Consider the following 19,188-nt stretch of genomic DNA (forward strand, 5'->3'; position numbering starts at 1 on the left):
TGAAAACAGTTTTCCAGTTAATCCTATTACTTCTTGTAGGTGGTTGTATTAGTCCACTTGGGCTGCTCTCACGAGACACCATGGGTTGCTTAAGTACCAAACACTTCTTTTCTCAGTTCTGGAGGCTGGGATTCTGAGAGCACCGTGCCAGCACGGTTGAGTTCTGGTTGGGGCTCTCTTCCTGGCTTGCAGGTGGAGTCCTTCTCAATGTGTTCTCCTCATGTGACATAGGGAGAGAACAGCTCTCTGGTCTTTGCTAATAAGGGCACTAATCCCATCGTTTTGGCTCCATCCTCATGACCTCATCTAAAGCTAATTAACTACCTACCCAAGGCCCCATCTTCGAATACCATCACCTTAGGGGGTAGGACTTCAGCATATGAATTGGGGTAGGGGTGTATAATTCAGTCCATAGCAATGGTCTAGGACGCAGATGCCTAAATAAGTATGGGAGCTGGAGCTTATTGCCCTGCTATGATGAGACACAAATTACCTTGCCTTCCAGGGCCTGCCACTCATATGCACAGGCCTAGAAGGTGGCTGTGGGCAGGTGCCTGGGCTTGGAGTGCAGACAGATCAGGTTTGAATCTGGGCTCTGCCACTTACCAGCCCTATGATGGTGGAGAATTTATACAACCTACGTGCATGCCACTCTTTAGATGGTGAAGCTAAATATGCAAAGCACGAGTGAGTGTAAGGGACCCTTGGCCAAGGGGAGTGCCCGATGGGATAGCTGTTGTCACATGTTGACAGCACAGGCCCTCCCATGAGCAGATTACAGGGAGGTCCTATGCAGATGCCAGAACCTGCCTCCTCATGTCTGTTTCATGTATCAGGAAAGGACTCCCTGAAACAAACATGTCTCTAAATAATTACTATCAGCCACCCACCTGTCATATTCAGGAGAAACAAGGGTCAGAGATCTGTTTACACTTTTCTTAATCCTTTGGCCTTGAAAAGTATCATTCATTGTCATGGTTATTTTAGAACTGAAAGCATGCCTTTCCTTCCCTTTCAGCTCTTTACTTCTGTATTTGGAGTGGGTTTGAAGACAGCTGAGAAATGGTTTAGGATGGGTTTCAGAACCCTGAGTAAAATAAGGTCAGACGAAACCCTGAAGTTCACACGAATGCAGAAAGCAGGTAAATTGTGTCTCCTAAAAATCTCCCACGGTTCCCATGGGCTGGGCAGGCCTGGTAGAGCTCTAAGTCAGTTGCATTTCAACTCTAATCTCTGTGAGCCAAGTTGCTTGTTTGGCCTCTTTTCACGCTATGGCTAAAAGCAAACACTTTTGGAATCACACAGCCCTGGATCCAAATCCTGGCTCCAACATTCTGCAGCTATGTGTTTTTGAGTAAGTTTGTTAACGTCTTTGAGCCTAGATTATTTCATCTGTAAAAGGGAGGGAACATTGGTACTTCAGTGGGAAACAAATCAAGTAATGTAGGCAAAGTCCTTAGCAATCTGCCTGGCACAGAGCAGATCCGCTCTTCATAGTGGTTGTTGTCGTTCCTTTATGTTCAGATGTCAGACCAGGTTGCACTGTTGATCTGGTTCTTACTGAACTGACCCTTCTACCCTCTGGGTTCTGGTTGGGTAGAAGGTGACAGTGTGGAGTCAAGGGTAGAAAGTTGACACGGAGGATTGGCAAGTAACAAATACTTGAAGGAAGTAGAATTGTTGCCTGGCACAGTATGGATCTGGTTCAGAAACTGTAGAACCCCAGAACATAGAAGAGAAATAGTGGAAATCCAGGCACAGGCTGGTTGCCCAGTCAGCCTCGTTAGTCTGAGAAGAGAAGACTGTGCTGACACAGGCACCTTGAGAGCCTGGTGGGGGCTCCTGGGGGTTGAAAGTGGCCGGGCCACTTCCTTTTAGGAGGTCCTGGTAAACTTTTGTTAAATAAAGGAATGCCAATACACAGTAAAAAAAATATTGTATATGTTTTAAATGTTTACTTTTAACATGCAATAGAAATATAATTTAATTGGGATTTGAAAGAGCATCACATCCATAGTTGTGATCCCTATGGCTCCTGAGTTACAGAGAATGATGAAATGATCAACATTTTTAATGATGTGAAGGTAAGGGGATCTTCTACAAAGGAGACTAGAAATAAGAGAAAATAGCCATCTTCTGTTTCAGTGATGAAATGAAACAAGCAGCAGGAGAGAAAATGAGTCAAACCTTGGTAGTTCACATCAGCACTGCTATAGACGACTCCTGCTCGTCTCTCATTGAGTTGCTAACCTCTGAGGGATTGCTAAAAAGCTTTATAAGATGCCACATAGGAAATAAAAGAGTCTAAGGGGGGAAAAAGACCCAGTATTTATATTCTGAGCTGCTGAAAGTACACATTTAATAAGTGACGTACCCCAACCAGCCTTAAAGATGCCATTAAAAAGAAATTTACTTAAGTATTAAACATAAGGAATAGTTGGCTTGGAATGATAGTAAGGACTCTCAACACAAAGAAATTCTGGGGTGTCAGTGTAGTGTCTGACTGAGATAAAAACCCCATCAAATGACCCTGAAGGCTCTCAGGATCTGTTTCCAGTGCAGCAGCTTTGCAAGCTGGATTTTTTCCTCCCTACCCAGCTCTTCCAGCTCAGTGAATGAAGCAGCTATCATTCACTTAATCAGTCAGTGATCACCAGCAGCCTGTTTAATACTCTTGTGTTATGCAGAACTCTAGGAATGCCTTTCTATTATGCTTATAGCTCAAAGCTCCTATTCATATGTATTCCTTTAGCAGCACAACAATAAATGAATTGTCAATGGGAATAGTTTAGAATACTGCAAAGGTAAGCTAACTAAGCTAATTGAGCATGCTGCAAGTGTGGTCCATGGGTCCAACAGAAAACCCGATTCAGTTTTACTTACAGTTGTACTTGGTTTTAGTTCCCTGAGGCTTGAGGAGTCACATGCCACATTGGCCTTGAACAATCAAAATCTGAAATATAACAGCACACGTATAACATTACTCAGTGTATTGCTTCTCGTAATGAGTTAACCTCTCTCACTGTATATGCCAAAAAGGAAAGCAAGAAAGCCACTAAACTTGCTCTCCTGGTGTCAACAAATTATTATACTCACAGTCTTTCCAATTCCATTCCCGATATCTGCACATGTCCTTAAAGAATCTGTTGTCAGTCATGACTTTTGGCTGATGGACATCCTGAATAAGCCTAGTTTTATGGTTACCAAGTGAGCTGCAGTTTGAATGCCAGCCATGGTGATAAATTTTGTATCGATAAAAAGGCTAACAGAACATTGCTTTTTTAAATTTTTTTCACATGAATAAATTATATATTTAGTTGTATTAAATTGATTTTTTATTGTGATAAGGGCATTTAATATGAGATCCACCCTCTAAAGTGATTTTTCTCCATTAGTATCCTAATTTATTTACCCATTTCCTGTTTGTGCACATTTGGGTTATTTCCAGTTTTTGGTTATTATGAAAAAAATGTGCTATGAACATTCTTGTACCTGTGGAGATGTGTCCTAATTCCTCTTGTGCATAGACCTAGGAGTGAAATTGCTGGGTCAGAGCATAGATAGTTATTTACCTCTAGGAAATACTGCCCAGTAGTTTTCTGAAGTGGTCGAACCACTTGACACTCCCACTAGCACTGTCTGAGATTTTCTGTTGTTCCACATCCTTGCCTATACTTGCTATTGTCAACCTTTTCTGTTTTGTCTGTCCTGGTGGTGAGTGGTGTCATCTTATTGAAGTTTTAGTTTGCACTTCTCTGATGACCTTTTCAAGTGCTTTTGGCCAATTGCTCTTCCAAGAGGTGCCTGTTGAAGTCATTTTACCTTTTTGAAGTGGGTTGTTTAGTCTTTTACCTGTTGATTTGTAGGAGTTAGCTAATGTCCTGGACATAAGTCCTTGGCCAGATATATGAAATACAGATATCTTTTCATGGTCTGAAGATTGCTTCTTCACTTACTTAATAATGTCCTTTGATAAGCATAGGTTCTCATGTTGAATAAAATCCAAATTATCAATCTGTACATCATAGTTAGTGTTTTTTTTATTCTGTGTCAGAGATACTTACTGACCCTCAACATCACAAAGAAATTTCCGTTTTCCTTCAGAAGCCTTAATGAAGGTGATGTGGATCATAGAATTTTGCAGTTCAGCCTATGACCCACATCACATTCCTTAACCAGTTTTTAAGTGCACAACAGAGTATTGTTAACAAAAGACACAATGATATACAGCAGGTCTCCAGAAGACATTTGTCTTATATGAGTGAAACTTTGGACCCACTGAGCCGCAACTTCCCTGAAGCGTTGTTTTTTAGATCAAACTCCCAATGCACAAAAATGTGCATATTGCAATAAAAAATGTGGCTTAAATTTGTTTTTAAATGAGAGAAAGTTTTAGGACTGATATAAAAAACAAGAGTATCCCAGCAGCAGTGTGGTTGGGTGTTGGTCACAGCTAATAGATGTGTCAGTGTGAACATCAGCCTCTCTTGGTCCTGCTGACACATTTATGTGACCGTCCTCATTTAGAGACATGTGATCTTTGGTTTTGAGAATTTTGTGACCACAATGTTTAAACCAAATGACTTCCCAGCCTCCACCCTCCCATGATCCTGCAGGTGAGAAGTAAGGACCATTAGATTTGTTCCATGTCTTTCCAGAGGGCCAGTGATAGGTGAGGCTGCAAGGAAGTAGACTTAAGCTCATCAGAAGCAGGAACTTTGGATGCTCTCCCCCATTTGAAGGGGGTCAAGAAGAATTAAGACCTACTCTCTTAGCAAATTTTAAGTGTACCACACAGTATTGTTAACTATAGTTAACACCATGCTGTCTGGTAGTCCTCCAGAGCTCATCATCCTGCGTATCTGAAAGTTTGTGCCCTCTGATGAACATCTCCCCCTCTCTCTCTCTTTCTTTTTTAGAAATAAATGATAAAGATTTGTCCAAGGGTCTTAGGGCTTGCAAACTGGTAACACAACAAGGCAATGCCCATAGTCTTCCAAAGAGGAAAGAAAAGCTGAGGGTTTTTTATAAGTGAGAAGTACATTCCCGAGAAGAGTCAGTCCTGCAAGGTTAGCCTGGTCTGAAATGGTGATCTTCTAGATGACTGGTGGTCTGGATACACGAACGTTCTTCCCTGAGTCCTTCAGGGGGTATCAGAGAGTCATCTGAAACATTGGTATATCCAGGTGTTGGTGCAGGACTGGAAATTTCAAAAGTTTAGGTTCCCAAGCCAGTTAGAACAAGAATAGAATTGTTTCCTCAGACCTCAACCTACTTGACTTTTTTTATTCTTGTTTATTATATTATAGTTGTCCCAACTTTCTCCCTTTGCCCTCCTCCATCCACCCACACTCCTGCTCCCACAGTGCATCCCCACCCTGTTGTCCATGTCCATGGGTCATCGATACCTGTGATGAACATCTCTCCGTTTTCCCCAACTCCCAACCCCTACATTCTACTTCTAGGAGTTGTACTTCTTCCGTTCCACATACAAGTAAGATCATGCAGTATTGTCTTTCTGTGAGATTTATTTCATTTAACATACTGTCCTCCAGTTCGTCTATGTTGTTGCAAATGACAGGATTTCCTTCTTTTAAAGGCTGTATAATATTCCATTGTATGCTAATTAGCTTGATTGTTGTAATCACTTCACAATATATGTATATCAAAACATCATACTGGAAACCTTAAATATTTGCAATTTTTATTTGTCGATTATTTCTTGGTGTAACTGGGGGGAAGGAACTGTCTAAACAGACTTTACAGTTAAGAAATGGGCTGCCTCCGGAAATATCAGAGCCTCCCATTATTAGAAAGATCCAGGCAGAGTTTGAATGACTCCATTGTGGGGATCCTAGATAAGATGGCCAAGCCTGTATTGGAGATAATTAGTCGTCCCTCAGGATCATCTCCCCTGCACCTCTCTTCTCCTCTCCTCCAACACTTCATCCCAAATCTTGGAGATCAGGTTTCCATCTCCTTTACTCCTTCACTCCACGCCACCCTCCATGGGTCTGGGGAATAATCAAGTCATTATAACAACTCTTCATCGTAATAATCCTGTCCGAGCTATCATTTATTTATGGTGGTCAGACAAAGAAGCAACAAGCCAAACCACCAAAGATGTTTTGCACTCAGATGCAAATCTGCCCTCTTCCTATTCTTGACTTGAACTTTTTAATTCATCTATCACCTTCCAACCCTGAGCCTTCCCATCCCAAAGCTTTGTGCATTGTCTTCTTTAAACAATAGGGTGCAGCTTCTTAATCAAGAGGACTGGTTCTTCATATGCGAAGTCAGATTTGAACCACTTAGTTTCTACAGAGATATGCAATATGGTCTCCTTCTTAGTTAGGAAGTTGTGAGCCTTCCAGTCAGAAAGCAAAGAGCCATTGTTACCAGGAAAAATTCACCACCTAGAGAACAGAAGTAACTCATGTCTGTGGAACAGGCTGGCGCTGTTGTCTGTAGCTGTGTTGGCCACATATGGGGGTGGAGGGCTGGTCACTTCACACGAGACGTGTCACTCTCTCCATTGACCTGTTCGCTGGCCTCTCAGGGTTCCTCTATTATGAAGACCTCGTCAGCTGTGTCACCAGGGCGGAAGCAGAGGCGGTCGGTGTGCTGGTTAAAGAGGCTGTATGGGCATTTCTTCCCGACGCCTTTGTCACCATGACAGGAGGGTTCCGGAGGTAAAAAATGAAGGTTGCTTCTGCCTCCTCTGCTCTAACACCTTCAGTGTCTCCCTGTGTTCAAAAATTCAGGCTTCCGAACATGGCACATAAGGTCTTTGGCCTCTCCCTGCAGCCCCGGTTCCTACACCTCAAGTTTTACTCCAGTGACCCAATGGCCCATCATGTTCTGCACACACACAGCTGTCTGTTGCCTCAGCTGGACCCTTCTGCTTGTGCTGGCTTTCCTCAAATCATCACCTGGCTAATTTCTTCTCATCCTTTAAGATTCCATTCAGATGCCATCTCCTCCAGAAAGCCCTCCTTAACTCCCTCCTTCCCATGCTGGGGTAGGCACCCTTCCTCTGTGCTTGGACAGCTGCCAAGTAATTTGTTTGCATGCATGCTTTCCCCAATAAGTTTTTAGAGCTTAGTGTTGAGTGAGAACCAGTGCCCGGTGCCTGGCGCAAAGTAGGCCCTCAAAAACATTGGTTGGGTCAATGAATGAATGAACGAACGAACTCCCCACAGAGATGTGTGCAGTTGTTGGATACTGAAGCTTCCATTTTCAGAAGAGATTCCTTCCCCTTCACACCCTCCCCTAACTGCCCTTTTGGCTGTCTGACATGGTGCTGTGGGCTGCTCTGGCAAGTTGGGTTTGAGGTGAGAAAAAAAGTGGAAAGACAAGATCAATTTAAGAAAATGCCCTTAGTCAAGTCCTAATTTCAGGGGCCCCATCTTATGTTATGTGAATATAGTTCTTGGTTTGCTTGTCGCCATGCTTGTCTCTGGGCGTTGGGGGTGGGACGAGAGTGTGAGTGTGTAGAAGAAATAATCTTCTTTATCACTTTTTACCCACATACACATGATCATATATGTCTGTTGTTTTACATGTGTCCTAAATTTATTTTACAAGGGGTGGAGTTGTGCAACCAAGGGTATTTTGCTTAAAAAAATGTCAGGAGCACTTTGGGCTGCAAACCTGAAGCACAGGCCTGAAAACAAAGGTGACTGTTAAAAGTTGAGAGCTAAAAATCTAACTTATTTCCATATTATCTTGTTTTGTAATCAGGGGTAAGAAGATTGGGCATGATGTAGATTTTTTAATCACCAGCCCAGGATGCACAGAAGAAGAAGAACAACAACTTTTACCTAAAGTGATAAACTTATGGGAAAGGAAGGTAAGAAGAAAAATCAAAAGCGGGTGTTTGGGCACTCAGGCATTATTACACTAATGCCATTGGATTTTGCACACTATCTCACAATCATATAGTGACTAACACTTCTCAATTATTTGCAACAGCCAACACAGTGCTACGTGACATGCAATGAGACATACCCACTTTGGGTTCTAGAGTCGGTGTTATGAATATGTATCTTATTTATACACACCCGTCCTGTTACCAAAGGAGCGAGGTGGCTATGTGTCTGTGTTGGACATGCAGAGGCATTCAACCCTCAAACAAAATGAAGAGCATGCTCAGTGAAACCTGGGAGGTGTGAGCCAAGGTAGAGCAAGTGTCGGGGCTGGACAGGACTGCTAAGACCAAGATAAAATCAGTCTAAGAGGTGTCGCTGGCTCTTAGAACTCTATTCTGGTCGATGACCACCTTGACCTTGTGCTGAGATGGAAAAAGGAAGGCTAGTGAGAGTCAGCTGGGCCCAGGGGAAGTCTCAGCTCAGGGGCTCCCACCCACTGAGGAGGCTAGAGTAGCCACAGACTGCCTGTGGCTCACCGGAGGAAGCTAAGGATGACCCTGCGGCCAGAGCTACCTGTGGGGCCCTGACTCCTGCCAGACTCCAGTGGGAGCTCCACTCACCAGAGAGACTGGAAAGCCCTGCCCAGGAGCCCGGAGCAGGCCAGGGCACAGCTCCACCCCTGAGTGGTCTAGCCTCTGCTGTGGGTGGACTAAGCTCCCTGCTGTGCCAGAGAGAGAAGCCCTCAGATAAAGTAAAAGCAAGAGTTAGAAACACCCAACCCTGGAGCCAGGAGCACTGGAAGTGAAGACCCAACTTGGGATCAACATCCCACTTCACCTGTGAGTCCATCCCTAACCTTGTCAGTCCCTCTCAAGAAAGTGGACCCTGGTGGCCAGGGGCCCTGAGAGCGAATGGAATAGACCAAGCCAGGGGAAGGCAGGAGGAGGAAGAATCAGCTGCACCTGGGCGAGCCCTGCTGCTTTGCTCAAGCAGGAGAGATGGAAGGTTTTCACGGATACAGAGCACAAGTCATGGACCCTGCGGGCCGAGGCCTGGTGCAGAGGGCGCAGCCTGGCCCTCCACCCTGGCGCTCCCAAAAGACCTTGGTTTGACATTGGTTTATAGGTATCACTCTCATGCTCTGAGACCGTCTCAGCACAAGACAGGGATGGGGAGGGACATGGTGACAGGGAGCTTTTTTCCCCACCGGTCTTTCCTCAGTTTCCAGGCAGTCACACTGCTGGCCCCTGAGCAAAGAATGGACAGGCACCTTGTGGAGACCAACACTGAGCACGGGGCACTGAGCCATTTACTGGCTGTGTGACCTGGGACGCTTTATTTACCCTTTCCAAGCTTGTCTTTCCTCATCCATAGAAGAGGGGCAACCAACTTCTCCCATTTCATTAATGGGGGGGCACCAACTCAGAGAATTAGATAAAGCACTTAGCACAGGGCTTGATAAATGGCTAGTATCTGGTGGCTGTCATCTCAACCTCTCCTGCAGTCCCTCACTGAACTCTGCCGGAGAGCCAGGCCCTGAGCCAGGTGAGGGGATCCAGGAGAGAGCAGGCGCAGCCCCTAGCCCCCTCTCGTTGACAAGCAGGACCTCAGGGAGTGGATGTCGTGGGGCAGCTCTGTCTGCACCCCAGCAGCCCCAGGCCTGCCCCCAACACCTCGGCTGTGAAATCAGCACCCAGGTTCTTCACGTTTAATCTTCACCTCGACCTCACTCCTCATTCTGCTGTTCTTACCCCAAACTGCGCTTTCCAGATGATAAAAATGGTCTCCCGCACGGGCACACAGGGGCACCTATCGCACTACGTCCCGAATGCACGCCCAGTGTTTCAAACACCTGTGGGCATAATGAGCCGCCCGGGGGTATCGGCTTGAGCCGCCGATTACATCAGATGAATGTAAACAGGATCCCTGTAGAAGGCCCCTTGGCCAGGGGTGGGGGAAAGGGGGAAGGAGCTGGAAATTACTGATCTTTGGGGGGCGTCTCCACCCCAAAGGCTCCATCAGCCCGAATCCCACTGGCCACCAGCAGTTCAACCCAGAGCGGGCAGGGCCAAGTGTAGTTTGGGTTCACACTGGGGGCCCCTAACTGTTCCCAGCGGCTACTTTCCCCAGGTCGTAAAACTGCTGAGATCGACAGTATTGCCAGTCATTCCAGGAAAGGATGCGTCACCTTGAGAAACAGACTAGACTTGGGCTAGGAGGCTCCGACTCTTACGAGAAGGGGTTGGAGGGAACTGAAACCACAGAGTGGACAGATCCTCACCCGCAAATCTGCCCCCGGCTCCAGCCTCGCCACCTTCCCTGCTCCGTGGGGGAGCCTGAGACCAAATGCCAGGTGGCAGAGCCTCCTTCTTTGTGAGCAGAGAGGCGGAGAGTGAGCACATTTCTCCGGCCCCTGTCATCTACCCGGGAGTAGGCTGCTCTGTCCCCTGGTGGAGTGCGGGGGCTAGCGAGGGGCCTGGGAGTGCCTCCCTCCTTGTTAGGAGTCTCTCAGTTCCTGTAGGGAAAAAAGGGACAGGCTGATGTGAAATCCAGTCCACCTGTGGGTGTTGATGGGGAAGCCGGAGCCCAAACCATCAAGGGAATTTTCAAAACAGGAGAGAAGTTACCTAAAGAGAATAGGGCGTAGCGGGTGGGGAGGCAACAAGGAAGGCAAGACTGCAGAAAACAGAGATGCCCCGGGCAGAGCTCAGGAGGCGACCTCGGGGGTCGTGTGGGTGCTGACAGCCGTGCCCTGTGCAGATGGAACCTGCTGGCTGCAGGGACAGGAGCATGCTACTCAAGGGACATGCCCCAAACACCAGGCAAAACTCAAAGCGAAGCCCTGCCCAGGGGCGCCCAGCCCAGGTGTGGCTGCCGGGTGGTGGTGGTGTGGACGGTTTACAAGTACTAGGGAGCCAGCTTTGTGGATTTTTTTAAAGGGTCGTGTTATGGCAAATTTGACTCCAAGGTGAGACTTTTTCATGTTGTAAAGACTCTTTTTTTCAAATGTATAATTTAAATTTAGATGAAATGCTGCTATACCATCCTAATTGTAGTAAGTTCCATTAAAACATGTCATTGTGATTTCCCAAGCTGGTCATTCGATGTATCTATGGCAGGATTTGTCACTTCCCTCTGAGGCTCTTCCTGATATCGGTGCTACCCCACCAGGCCCCCCACTTTCAAATGGTGGTGTTCCTCTTAATACCTTTCCTCAGAAGGCACTGAGGAGCAGAGGGGAAGAACTCCGGGAGTCCCCTCTTCAGAGGTCAGCAAGAGGAAAAGTGTCCGCTGCTCAAAGCATTCTGTCGAATTCAAACAATGTCTCATGTGGGGGGGGGTGCAGAAGAAATGTGCATCTCTAATAATAATGAATTGAATCAGCAATGTTCAAAGTGTGATCCTTGGACCAGCATCATCAGCATCATCTGGGAATTTGCTACAAACGCACATTCTCCCCACCCGTCCCCACACTGAATCACTCTGGGGACAGGGCTCAGCAAACTACCATAACAAACCTCCCAAATGCACGTGATGACAGGATTTGAGAACATCTGAACTAACGAATGCATGATAGGTTACACACCTCAATAACTATGATTGAATTATTTTGAGGTTATTTGCTCTTTTAGCTGCCACTCAGATTCAGCAGTTAATTGCATGATTCCGCACCCCCTTGCCCCCCTTCTGCCCTGTGCCACAAGGAATTCGATGGGGCAGCTCAGTTGGAGGGTGTCTCTCAGAAGCAGGGGGTAGATTCTCTGGCAGCTCTGCCACGAAAAGGCCTTGGCTGGGCCTCTCAGACTGCCACCTCCCTCTGCTGCAGAGGGAAGGTAGTGCACCCATGCCTCGGTTCCTCTCCGAGGGTGGCCAGGTGGGCTCAAAACTCAAGGACAAAACACACCCACGTGCAGCTCGAATCTGAAAAGCTGTTGTTAAGGACATTCACTAAGAGCCTGGTATAAAATCTCAGACCCTGTTCACTGGGGACTCTTCCTGATGTCTTTGTGTTTTTTTTCAGGGATTACTTTTATACTATGACCTTGTGGAGTCGACGTTTGAAAAGTTCAAGTTGCCTAGCAGGAAGGTGGATGCTTTAGATCATTTCCAAAAATGCTTTCTGATTCTAAAATTGCACCATCAGAGAGTAGACGGTGGCAAGTGCAGCCAGCAGGAAGGAAAGACCTGGAAGGCCATCCGCGTGGACCTGGTCATGTGCCCCTACGATCGCCGAGCCTTCGCCCTGCTGGGCTGGACCGGCTCCCGGGTAAGCTCTACCTGGATCCGAGGGACAGCGGCCCAGGGGACTGACAATGGCAGCGGGGGCCCTGGGACAGGAGGGGGACAGTGCCTAGAAACCTCTAAATCGTGCATTCCACCTGCACACAGTCAAGAGAGAGAGATTAATTTAGAGCAGTTACTCTCAAAGCGTGGCCCCTTGCCCAGCAGCATCAGCCTCACCTGGGAACAGGTTACACTTGTAAATTTTCCACCCCACCCAGACCTACTGAATCAGAAACTCTGTGGGTAGAGCCCAGCAACACATACTTGAAAAAGTCCTCCAAGGGATTCTGATGCAGCGGAAGTGTAAGAACCACTGAAGGGGAGAAAGCAGCATGGTGGCTAAGAGGACAGGTGTGGCCATCCCGGCGCTGGTCACAAGTCCCTGCATTGCCTCTTAGCAGCTCAGTGATCTAGGACAAGTTCCCTATGGCCTTTAAGTCTTAGTTTTCCCCTCAGAAAGCGAGGGTGATGACCTCTCTGGTTCCTAGGGATTTGGTGAGATGAAGCCAGCAGAGCCCTCAGCACAGGCTGGCCAAGCTGCAGCTCCCGGCTCCGGTCATTACATAGTCACAGAGATGGTGCCCATGAGCTGGGTCTCATTGGCACGAGCTCCACCCTCTGGACAAAGCCCCCACACTGTTTCCCCAGTGCCCCAAAGCAGCTGGCCCTCAGAGAAATGAGTCCTTGGTGGTTTTCATATGGAAGATGAATGACAGGACACAAGTGAATTGTCCTCGACCTTGAGTTCAATGTCAGGTGTCTTCACTTTGGGGCTGGAATTATCCCAAGCCTCCAAACCACACCTGGCTCATAACAGATGCTCAATGACTATCTCTCCAAAGGAAAGCCATCATTACAATTGCTAACAGTCTATGGGAAAATGCTCCTGACGTGCTAAAGCGCAGGAGTCCGGGAATATAGCTCTCACCACACGGACCTGGGGAGCCCAGGGCAGCCTCTCACCTACCGCCCCCATTTTCTGCTCCCTCTCTAGACTCCCCCTCACACAGCAACCAGCCAGTATTCTGAGTTGGGGGGACAGGAGGCGTGACCCAGGGCTAGGGAGGACACCCAGTGCTAAGCAATACCCCACTACTTTCACAGACCGGCAACTACAGCACCCAGAATCTGCTTCGCCCCGGTTTTTCCACAATGAGGGCTTCCCCTCTGCTTTCCCCTCTGGTTGGAAAGTCTGTTTTCTCACACACCCAGGCGATGGTCTAGAAAGGCAGTTCCAGCTTCAGCGAGCTTTCCTGTAATATAAAACAAAACAAAACAAAACAAAACAAAATGAAACAAAACCCAAAAACCAGTTCCCCACCACTAGAGGGCGCAAATACCACATACTTTCACCCGATTCCCGCACGGAAAAAAAAAACAGTATTTCTAGATTTATGCTTCTCAGGAAAATTAACCTCGATGAGAATTTCATTGATGGTCCTCTTGTTCCAAGGCTTTCCTGTCCTCTAGCTTAGGCTTCAGGTTTTGCTCCCTGAAGCTTCAGGGCCCACCCCTGGTCTTCAGAGATGCTACTTGGGAGCAGGTGGCTCAGACCATCAATTTGACTGTATCTCGTGTGAGAGGACGTCGGAGCCAGAGATGACCTTGCTCACTCACTTATTCCGTGGCTCTGCTGGACCAGCCGGGATTCAGAGAGGCTTGGCGACTTGTCGAGAGATGTACAGCCAGATAGGGACACTCCCGGCTGGAATCTGGGTCTCCTACCTTCTTATCCTCTCTTGAAATAGTGATATTCCAAATTATAAACAAACAAAAACCCCAGCAATTATGTAACTAGCATTTACTCTGGACCGGCTATTATTCTGGACACGATCCTCACAGCGTCCATTTATTCATTCAACGAACATTTGCCCTACATCTTCTCTGTGCCAGGAGCATCTGAGGAGGAATATAGTTACAAGCAGAACCAGCTGGGTTCCAGCTTTCACAGAGCTCACATTCTAGTGCGAGCATGTGAGAAAACCGCTTCAAGAATGTTTAGCAGAGTTTAATTTTATGTCGTGGAATGTTTAGCGTAGAGAGATATTTCAATTTGGGGAGTTAGATATCCCTAAACACGTAATACTGAAGACGCTGTAGACTCAATAGTAACCTATTTTATTTCTCTCTTCTCCAGCAGTTTGAGAGAGACCTCCGGCGCTATGCCACTCACGAGCGGAAGATGATTCTTGACAACCACGCTTTGTATGACAAGACCAAGGTAGAGATGTCTCCCTGACCTGGGTGGGCTCCTCCGACCTGCACCCCAAGGCTGGCTCCTGGAGCACTTTTCCTGAGCTGATGCCAGTGTCCAGTTTCAGTCTCCTTTGCGTGGAGTGTCCTGTGCCCACATATCACGGCCTGGGGCAGCTGGGAAGGTCCTGGGGGGGCACAGCCCCCCACCTGGCCCAGAATACAGTGAGCTCAGGGGCATTGGGCTCAAAGATGATGAGCTCACAGGGTCCCCAGAACCAGCCCAGCAGTGAACATTAACTGAGCTTAGAGTATCCTTGGTGTTTGCAATGAGTAACTCCAAAGAAAACCAAGGATTTCGCAGGGTCACAAGCACCGTTCAAGTACTCCTTGAATGCAGTAGGCAGTAGCACTGGGAGTGACGACTTCGGTTGGTAATGAGAGTCACTGCAAGGAGGGGAGCCACAGAGCTGCCCTGAGGTGGCGCTGAGCTGTCAGCAAGGCTCACTCACCAGCTGTGTTACTCATTTGGCCTGCTAAGGCTTGCAATGGTCACAGTCCAAATTCATGCTTCAGCAAACAGTAAATTACTGTATCAGTTATGAAGAGTAAATCATTCAACTGTTAAATCTACAAGTGCCATGGTCTACTGTTCTTACAGTGACCAAGGATACTAAACTAAGCTCTGAGGAGAAAGGAGACATAAAATAACTAAAAGTAATAGCCTTTGCCTTCTGGGAACCAATAGTCTAAATAAGGTGTATTTAGATTGAGGTGTCGCAGTTACAAATGTCAGAAACCCAATTGAAAATGGCACAGACACAAAAGAGAAATTTGGTTTATATATTGAGCATCCAGGTAATATTGACTTCAGGTGTGGCTGCATCCATGTGCTCAGGCAGGTTTCCCTCCAGGTTGGTTTCATCCTTAGGCAGGGTTTTCCCAGGAGCCCCACCTGTCCAGCTTAGCTCCCCCTCTTTCCGTGTAGTTCCAGCAAGAGCCCCAGCTGATGCTCACTAGCCGAACCTGGACCATGTGCCCATCCTGAACCCATTCCTGTGGCTCTGATTGGCCAGGTTTGGACTGTGTGCCCCTTTGTGGAGGCAAGATCAGCCCCACCTGACCCTCATGGACTGAGAGTGGGGGTATCAGAGTTCCCAAAGAAAAACCAAGGTGATCTTTTCAGAAGAGAGGGCCATGGATGCTGGCGGGATGTGGAATGGGTACGTGGAGAGAGTCACATAACCCAATTTAGGAAAACTTACACATTAACGTTCAATATTATTGAGTGTCTCTTGTGCACCCAGCACTGAGGGGTAGAGGAGCAGTGGTGTTCAATCTTAAAGAGACCATGAAGTGGGAGCCTGGTGGGGGTGAGGGCAGATGTGGAAGGCCACGAAGGGAACCCAACACATACAAGTATCTAGATCTTGCCACTCTTCATTACCTGTAGCAGCAGTAATTTATTTTGGTGACACTTTAGAATTAACTGAAGCTCTCAAAAAGATTCATGACAAGAACTCTCCTGAGATTCTGATTTCATTAGACTAGGGTATAGCTCATGCTTCAATATATTTTTTAAAAAACTTCTTCAGGTATTTCTCATGAGCAAGTGTGGTTAAGAACTACAAATCCATGGGGAAGATACCAAGTGCTTTTAGCTGAATGTGTGAAGCTGTCATCATTTTACTTTAATTTATTAAGTGCCATATTTAGGGGTGGGAAAACAAAAATTATAGAAGTCAGTTAAGATGACTTTTAATGCTCAGAAGTGGGGAGTTATGTTGTGGCAACAATCATTTTGACAAGACAGTTTTATAAGTAAAACGTTCACTGTGTGAGCCTTGAGATGCTTAGCCAAAATATCTGAATGCACGTGTTCCTTGTTATGATTTCAGAGGACATTTCTCGAAGCAGAAAGTGAAGAAGAAATTTTTGCACATCTGGGATTGGATTACATTGACCCGTGGGAAAGAAATGCCTAGAAAAATCTGTCGACATTTAAGAAATTTTTCAGGGTAAATAAATACGCTTCATGTTGCAGAGGAAGATGCTTGAGGAGTTTTGGGGAGTCTGTAAGTCTTCCTGAAATGCATGATGCTTCCAGAAGTAAATAGTTTTGGAAACCTGATAAGGCACCCCCTGGTAATGGGTGATGCTCTCATAGGCCATTTGTTCGACCGCTGCTTGGAATTTACGATGCATTTTGCCATAGAAAGTGTTGTAATTGGTGGCTCCTTTCCGGGGAAGCTCATCAAAGCCCACTGTGCCCACAGTGTAGCTGAAATACTGGGCACTTCCAATAAAAACAGGATGACACAAGGTGGTGGAGTCTTCTTTGTTCATGCAAATGCAAAATACTTTTAAACACAAATACAGAATGACAGAATAAAGAGTTTAACATTTATCTCAAGGGAGAAGCAGGCTTCATTAGATCAGACATTCCCAGGCAGAAATCATGGAACCGGGAGGTCAGGGGTTGTTGCCTTAAATCCAGATCTTTCTATCATCACCTCAGTCTCTCTCTGAGAGGTCTGGAATGACAACGCCCGCGATAAAGGGCCGGTCAGCACAACCGTAAGAGGGCTGCCACCTGGAGGGGAGATGGACATTACAGGCTTAGAAACAAGAGAAAGCTCTGTGGGCCTCGAGGCCAGGAAGCCTTCACAGAGGAGGGGTCTCAGTAGGTTTGAGATCATGGGAGGATTTGGATCCACACTGTTTTTTGCTCTAGAAGAAAATTTTATCAATTAGTGTGGTGACTAGTTATGGGAACACAGAAGTCCCGAGTGCCACCTACTTTGAGGCAGAGCGCCCTCTGGTGGCAAACAGAAGAACCTTTGGAGGCTAGTACGATAAGATCATGGTGGATCAAGGAAGAAGCCCAAGAATATTGAGCAGAGCCTTGGAGACTTTGTAGTCCATCCACCTCATTCTACAGATGACAAACCAAGATCTAAGGAGAGGCACTGGCCTGCCTAATATCGCATGGTTAATGCCGGAGCTTTTGTTGATTCAGCAGAGGATGTGCACACCTGTCTGTGTGACCTTGAACAACGTACCTAACCTCTCTGAGCCTCCATTTCCTCTTTTGTAAAATTAAGATGATAATGATTTCTCAACTTACACCTGCTGGAGGATTAAATGAGGAAATGCTGTAAAGTGCTTGCTTTGGGATCTTTTGGATTGGGAAAGATCAAGGAATTAGTTAATAATGACCCTGGGAGGAGGGACATTTAAGTACACTGTCAATACTTGATTTCTAGGCTTCCTCCACTGGCGAGTACTGATCCCCTGAAGCCGGAACAGGAGGTAGTGAGGATTAGGGCCAGTGTCCTGGCTGCTGGGCTCCCAAGACCCGAGGCTGCTTGCACCTGACCAGCACCAGCTGCACCAGCTGAGACCTTCTGGGCACTGGGCTGAGGGCAACAGAAGGCAAAGGCCCAGCCCCATAGCTCTGGAGTTTCTTGGAAGCCAAGGGCTACTTTATGGGGACTTTAGGTACTTCCTGACCTTTTCCTCCTAGGGACAGGTGGGAGCCACAGTGCGAGTCATTTTTATCTGTTAAATGTGCTTCAAATTTTTTCTTTCATTGTTGACACTATTACTGATGTCCCCCATTTTCTCCCCTTTTCTCCCCTCCACCAAACCACCGCCCCCCCAGCCTTCACCACATTGGTGTCTGTGTCCACAGGCTATGCATATTTGTTCTTTGTCCAGTCTCTTCCAGTCTCCACCCGCAACCCCGTTCTGAGATCTGTCCATCTGTCCCATGTATCCATGCCTCTGGTTTTATTTTGTCAGCTTATTTTGTTCATTAAAGTCCATGTATGAGTGAGAGCATATGATTATTTTTTACCAGTCAAGTCACATCACCGTAGGTATTTCAAACTCTCCCCTCTGGCACGTATATCAACCTCATAACAGAACAGAAACACTCCCCAGCTATTGATTAAACTCATTATTCTTAACCCTTCATTTCCTGCAAACTTAAATCATCCTCACAGTAATTTGCTTTACAATCTCCAGAACCAATAAAATTACCTCTGCAGAGCCTTATTTTCCCTACACGTAAAGTGGGAGTAGTAACACCTACACCCGAGAGCGAGCCTATTTTAAGTCTTTGAGCCTAGAGGGGAAACACCGTGGTGACAGCTTTCCTGGTAGTGTTTCCTTGAGTGGATAGGAGGTTCCCTGTTCATTTGGGTGGAGAGACATCTCCAAAAACCCCAGTGGCCTTTAGCTTTGTTATGATGTCCCCCATGTCGTCATAGGACCTGGCAGACTATTGGACATGTGAGGGCAGTCATGCATATTTGTTATGCTGACTCATGTGACAACTGATGAAGCTCCCTAGCGTGGTGGGAGCGCAAAGACTGTCTGAATGGTCAGTGCCTCAGAATGGTCAGAAGTTATTCATTGATGGTCTTCCATCTTTCATTGACATTACAATGTTATGTGACGGATGCCAGAAGGACAGCTACACGAAACTATTGCAGAATGCAAGAGAAATAGACCTCTCTCTCCACCTGCAAAGCCTCTTGGGATACAGAGGATACAGAAATCTGAGCAGGGAGGTGGAAGGGGAGGACTTACTTTGTGGGCTTTGGGAAAATAAAGGCAGGACGTTTGAGTTGGGGAGATGTAACCTTTCAAGCCAATCTCCAAACCAGATGACACATGAAAAAAATGAGACCAAAACACACTGTGCAACTGGCCCTGGGTCGTTCCTGAGGTCACGGTGGGTTGGGGAGCCAGAGCTTCTGACTTCTTGTCTCAGCACTTTCCGCACAACATGGTTGGCCCTCTGGGAGGGACTGAACACCCACCGTCAGCCCGG

At 46.8% G+C, this 19,188-nt stretch overlaps 1 protein-coding gene across 2 annotated transcripts in view; it reads left to right on the forward strand.

Moving 5' to 3' along the window:
• Positions 1–17,411, forward strand: part of DNTT (DNA nucleotidylexotransferase) — a 30,206-nt gene extending 12,795 nt beyond the window's left edge. Inside the window, exons 6-11 of one of the 2 annotated variants that reach the window (XM_028513679.2) lie at positions 1,019–1,142; positions 6,560–6,692; positions 7,744–7,852; positions 11,893–12,138; positions 14,293–14,376; positions 16,247–17,411. In XM_028513679.2, coding sequence (XP_028369480.1) covers positions 1,019–1,142; positions 6,560–6,692; positions 7,744–7,852; positions 11,893–12,138; positions 14,293–14,376; positions 16,247–16,333 — 783 coding nt within the window. In that variant the 3' untranslated portion in view covers positions 16,334–17,411. The remainder of the gene's footprint in view (positions 1–1,018; positions 1,143–6,559; positions 6,693–7,743; positions 7,853–11,892; positions 12,139–14,292; positions 14,377–16,246) is intronic. The other variant, XM_028513680.2, reaches the window with a different exon arrangement.
• The last annotated feature ends 1,777 nt before the right edge of the window (positions 17,412–19,188 follow it).

The sequence above is a fragment of the Phyllostomus discolor genome, chromosome 5 (assembly GCF_004126475.2).
Source record: "Phyllostomus discolor isolate MPI-MPIP mPhyDis1 chromosome 5, mPhyDis1.pri.v3, whole genome shotgun sequence".
NCBI classification, from domain to species: Eukaryota; Metazoa; Chordata; class Mammalia; order Chiroptera; family Phyllostomidae; genus Phyllostomus; species Phyllostomus discolor.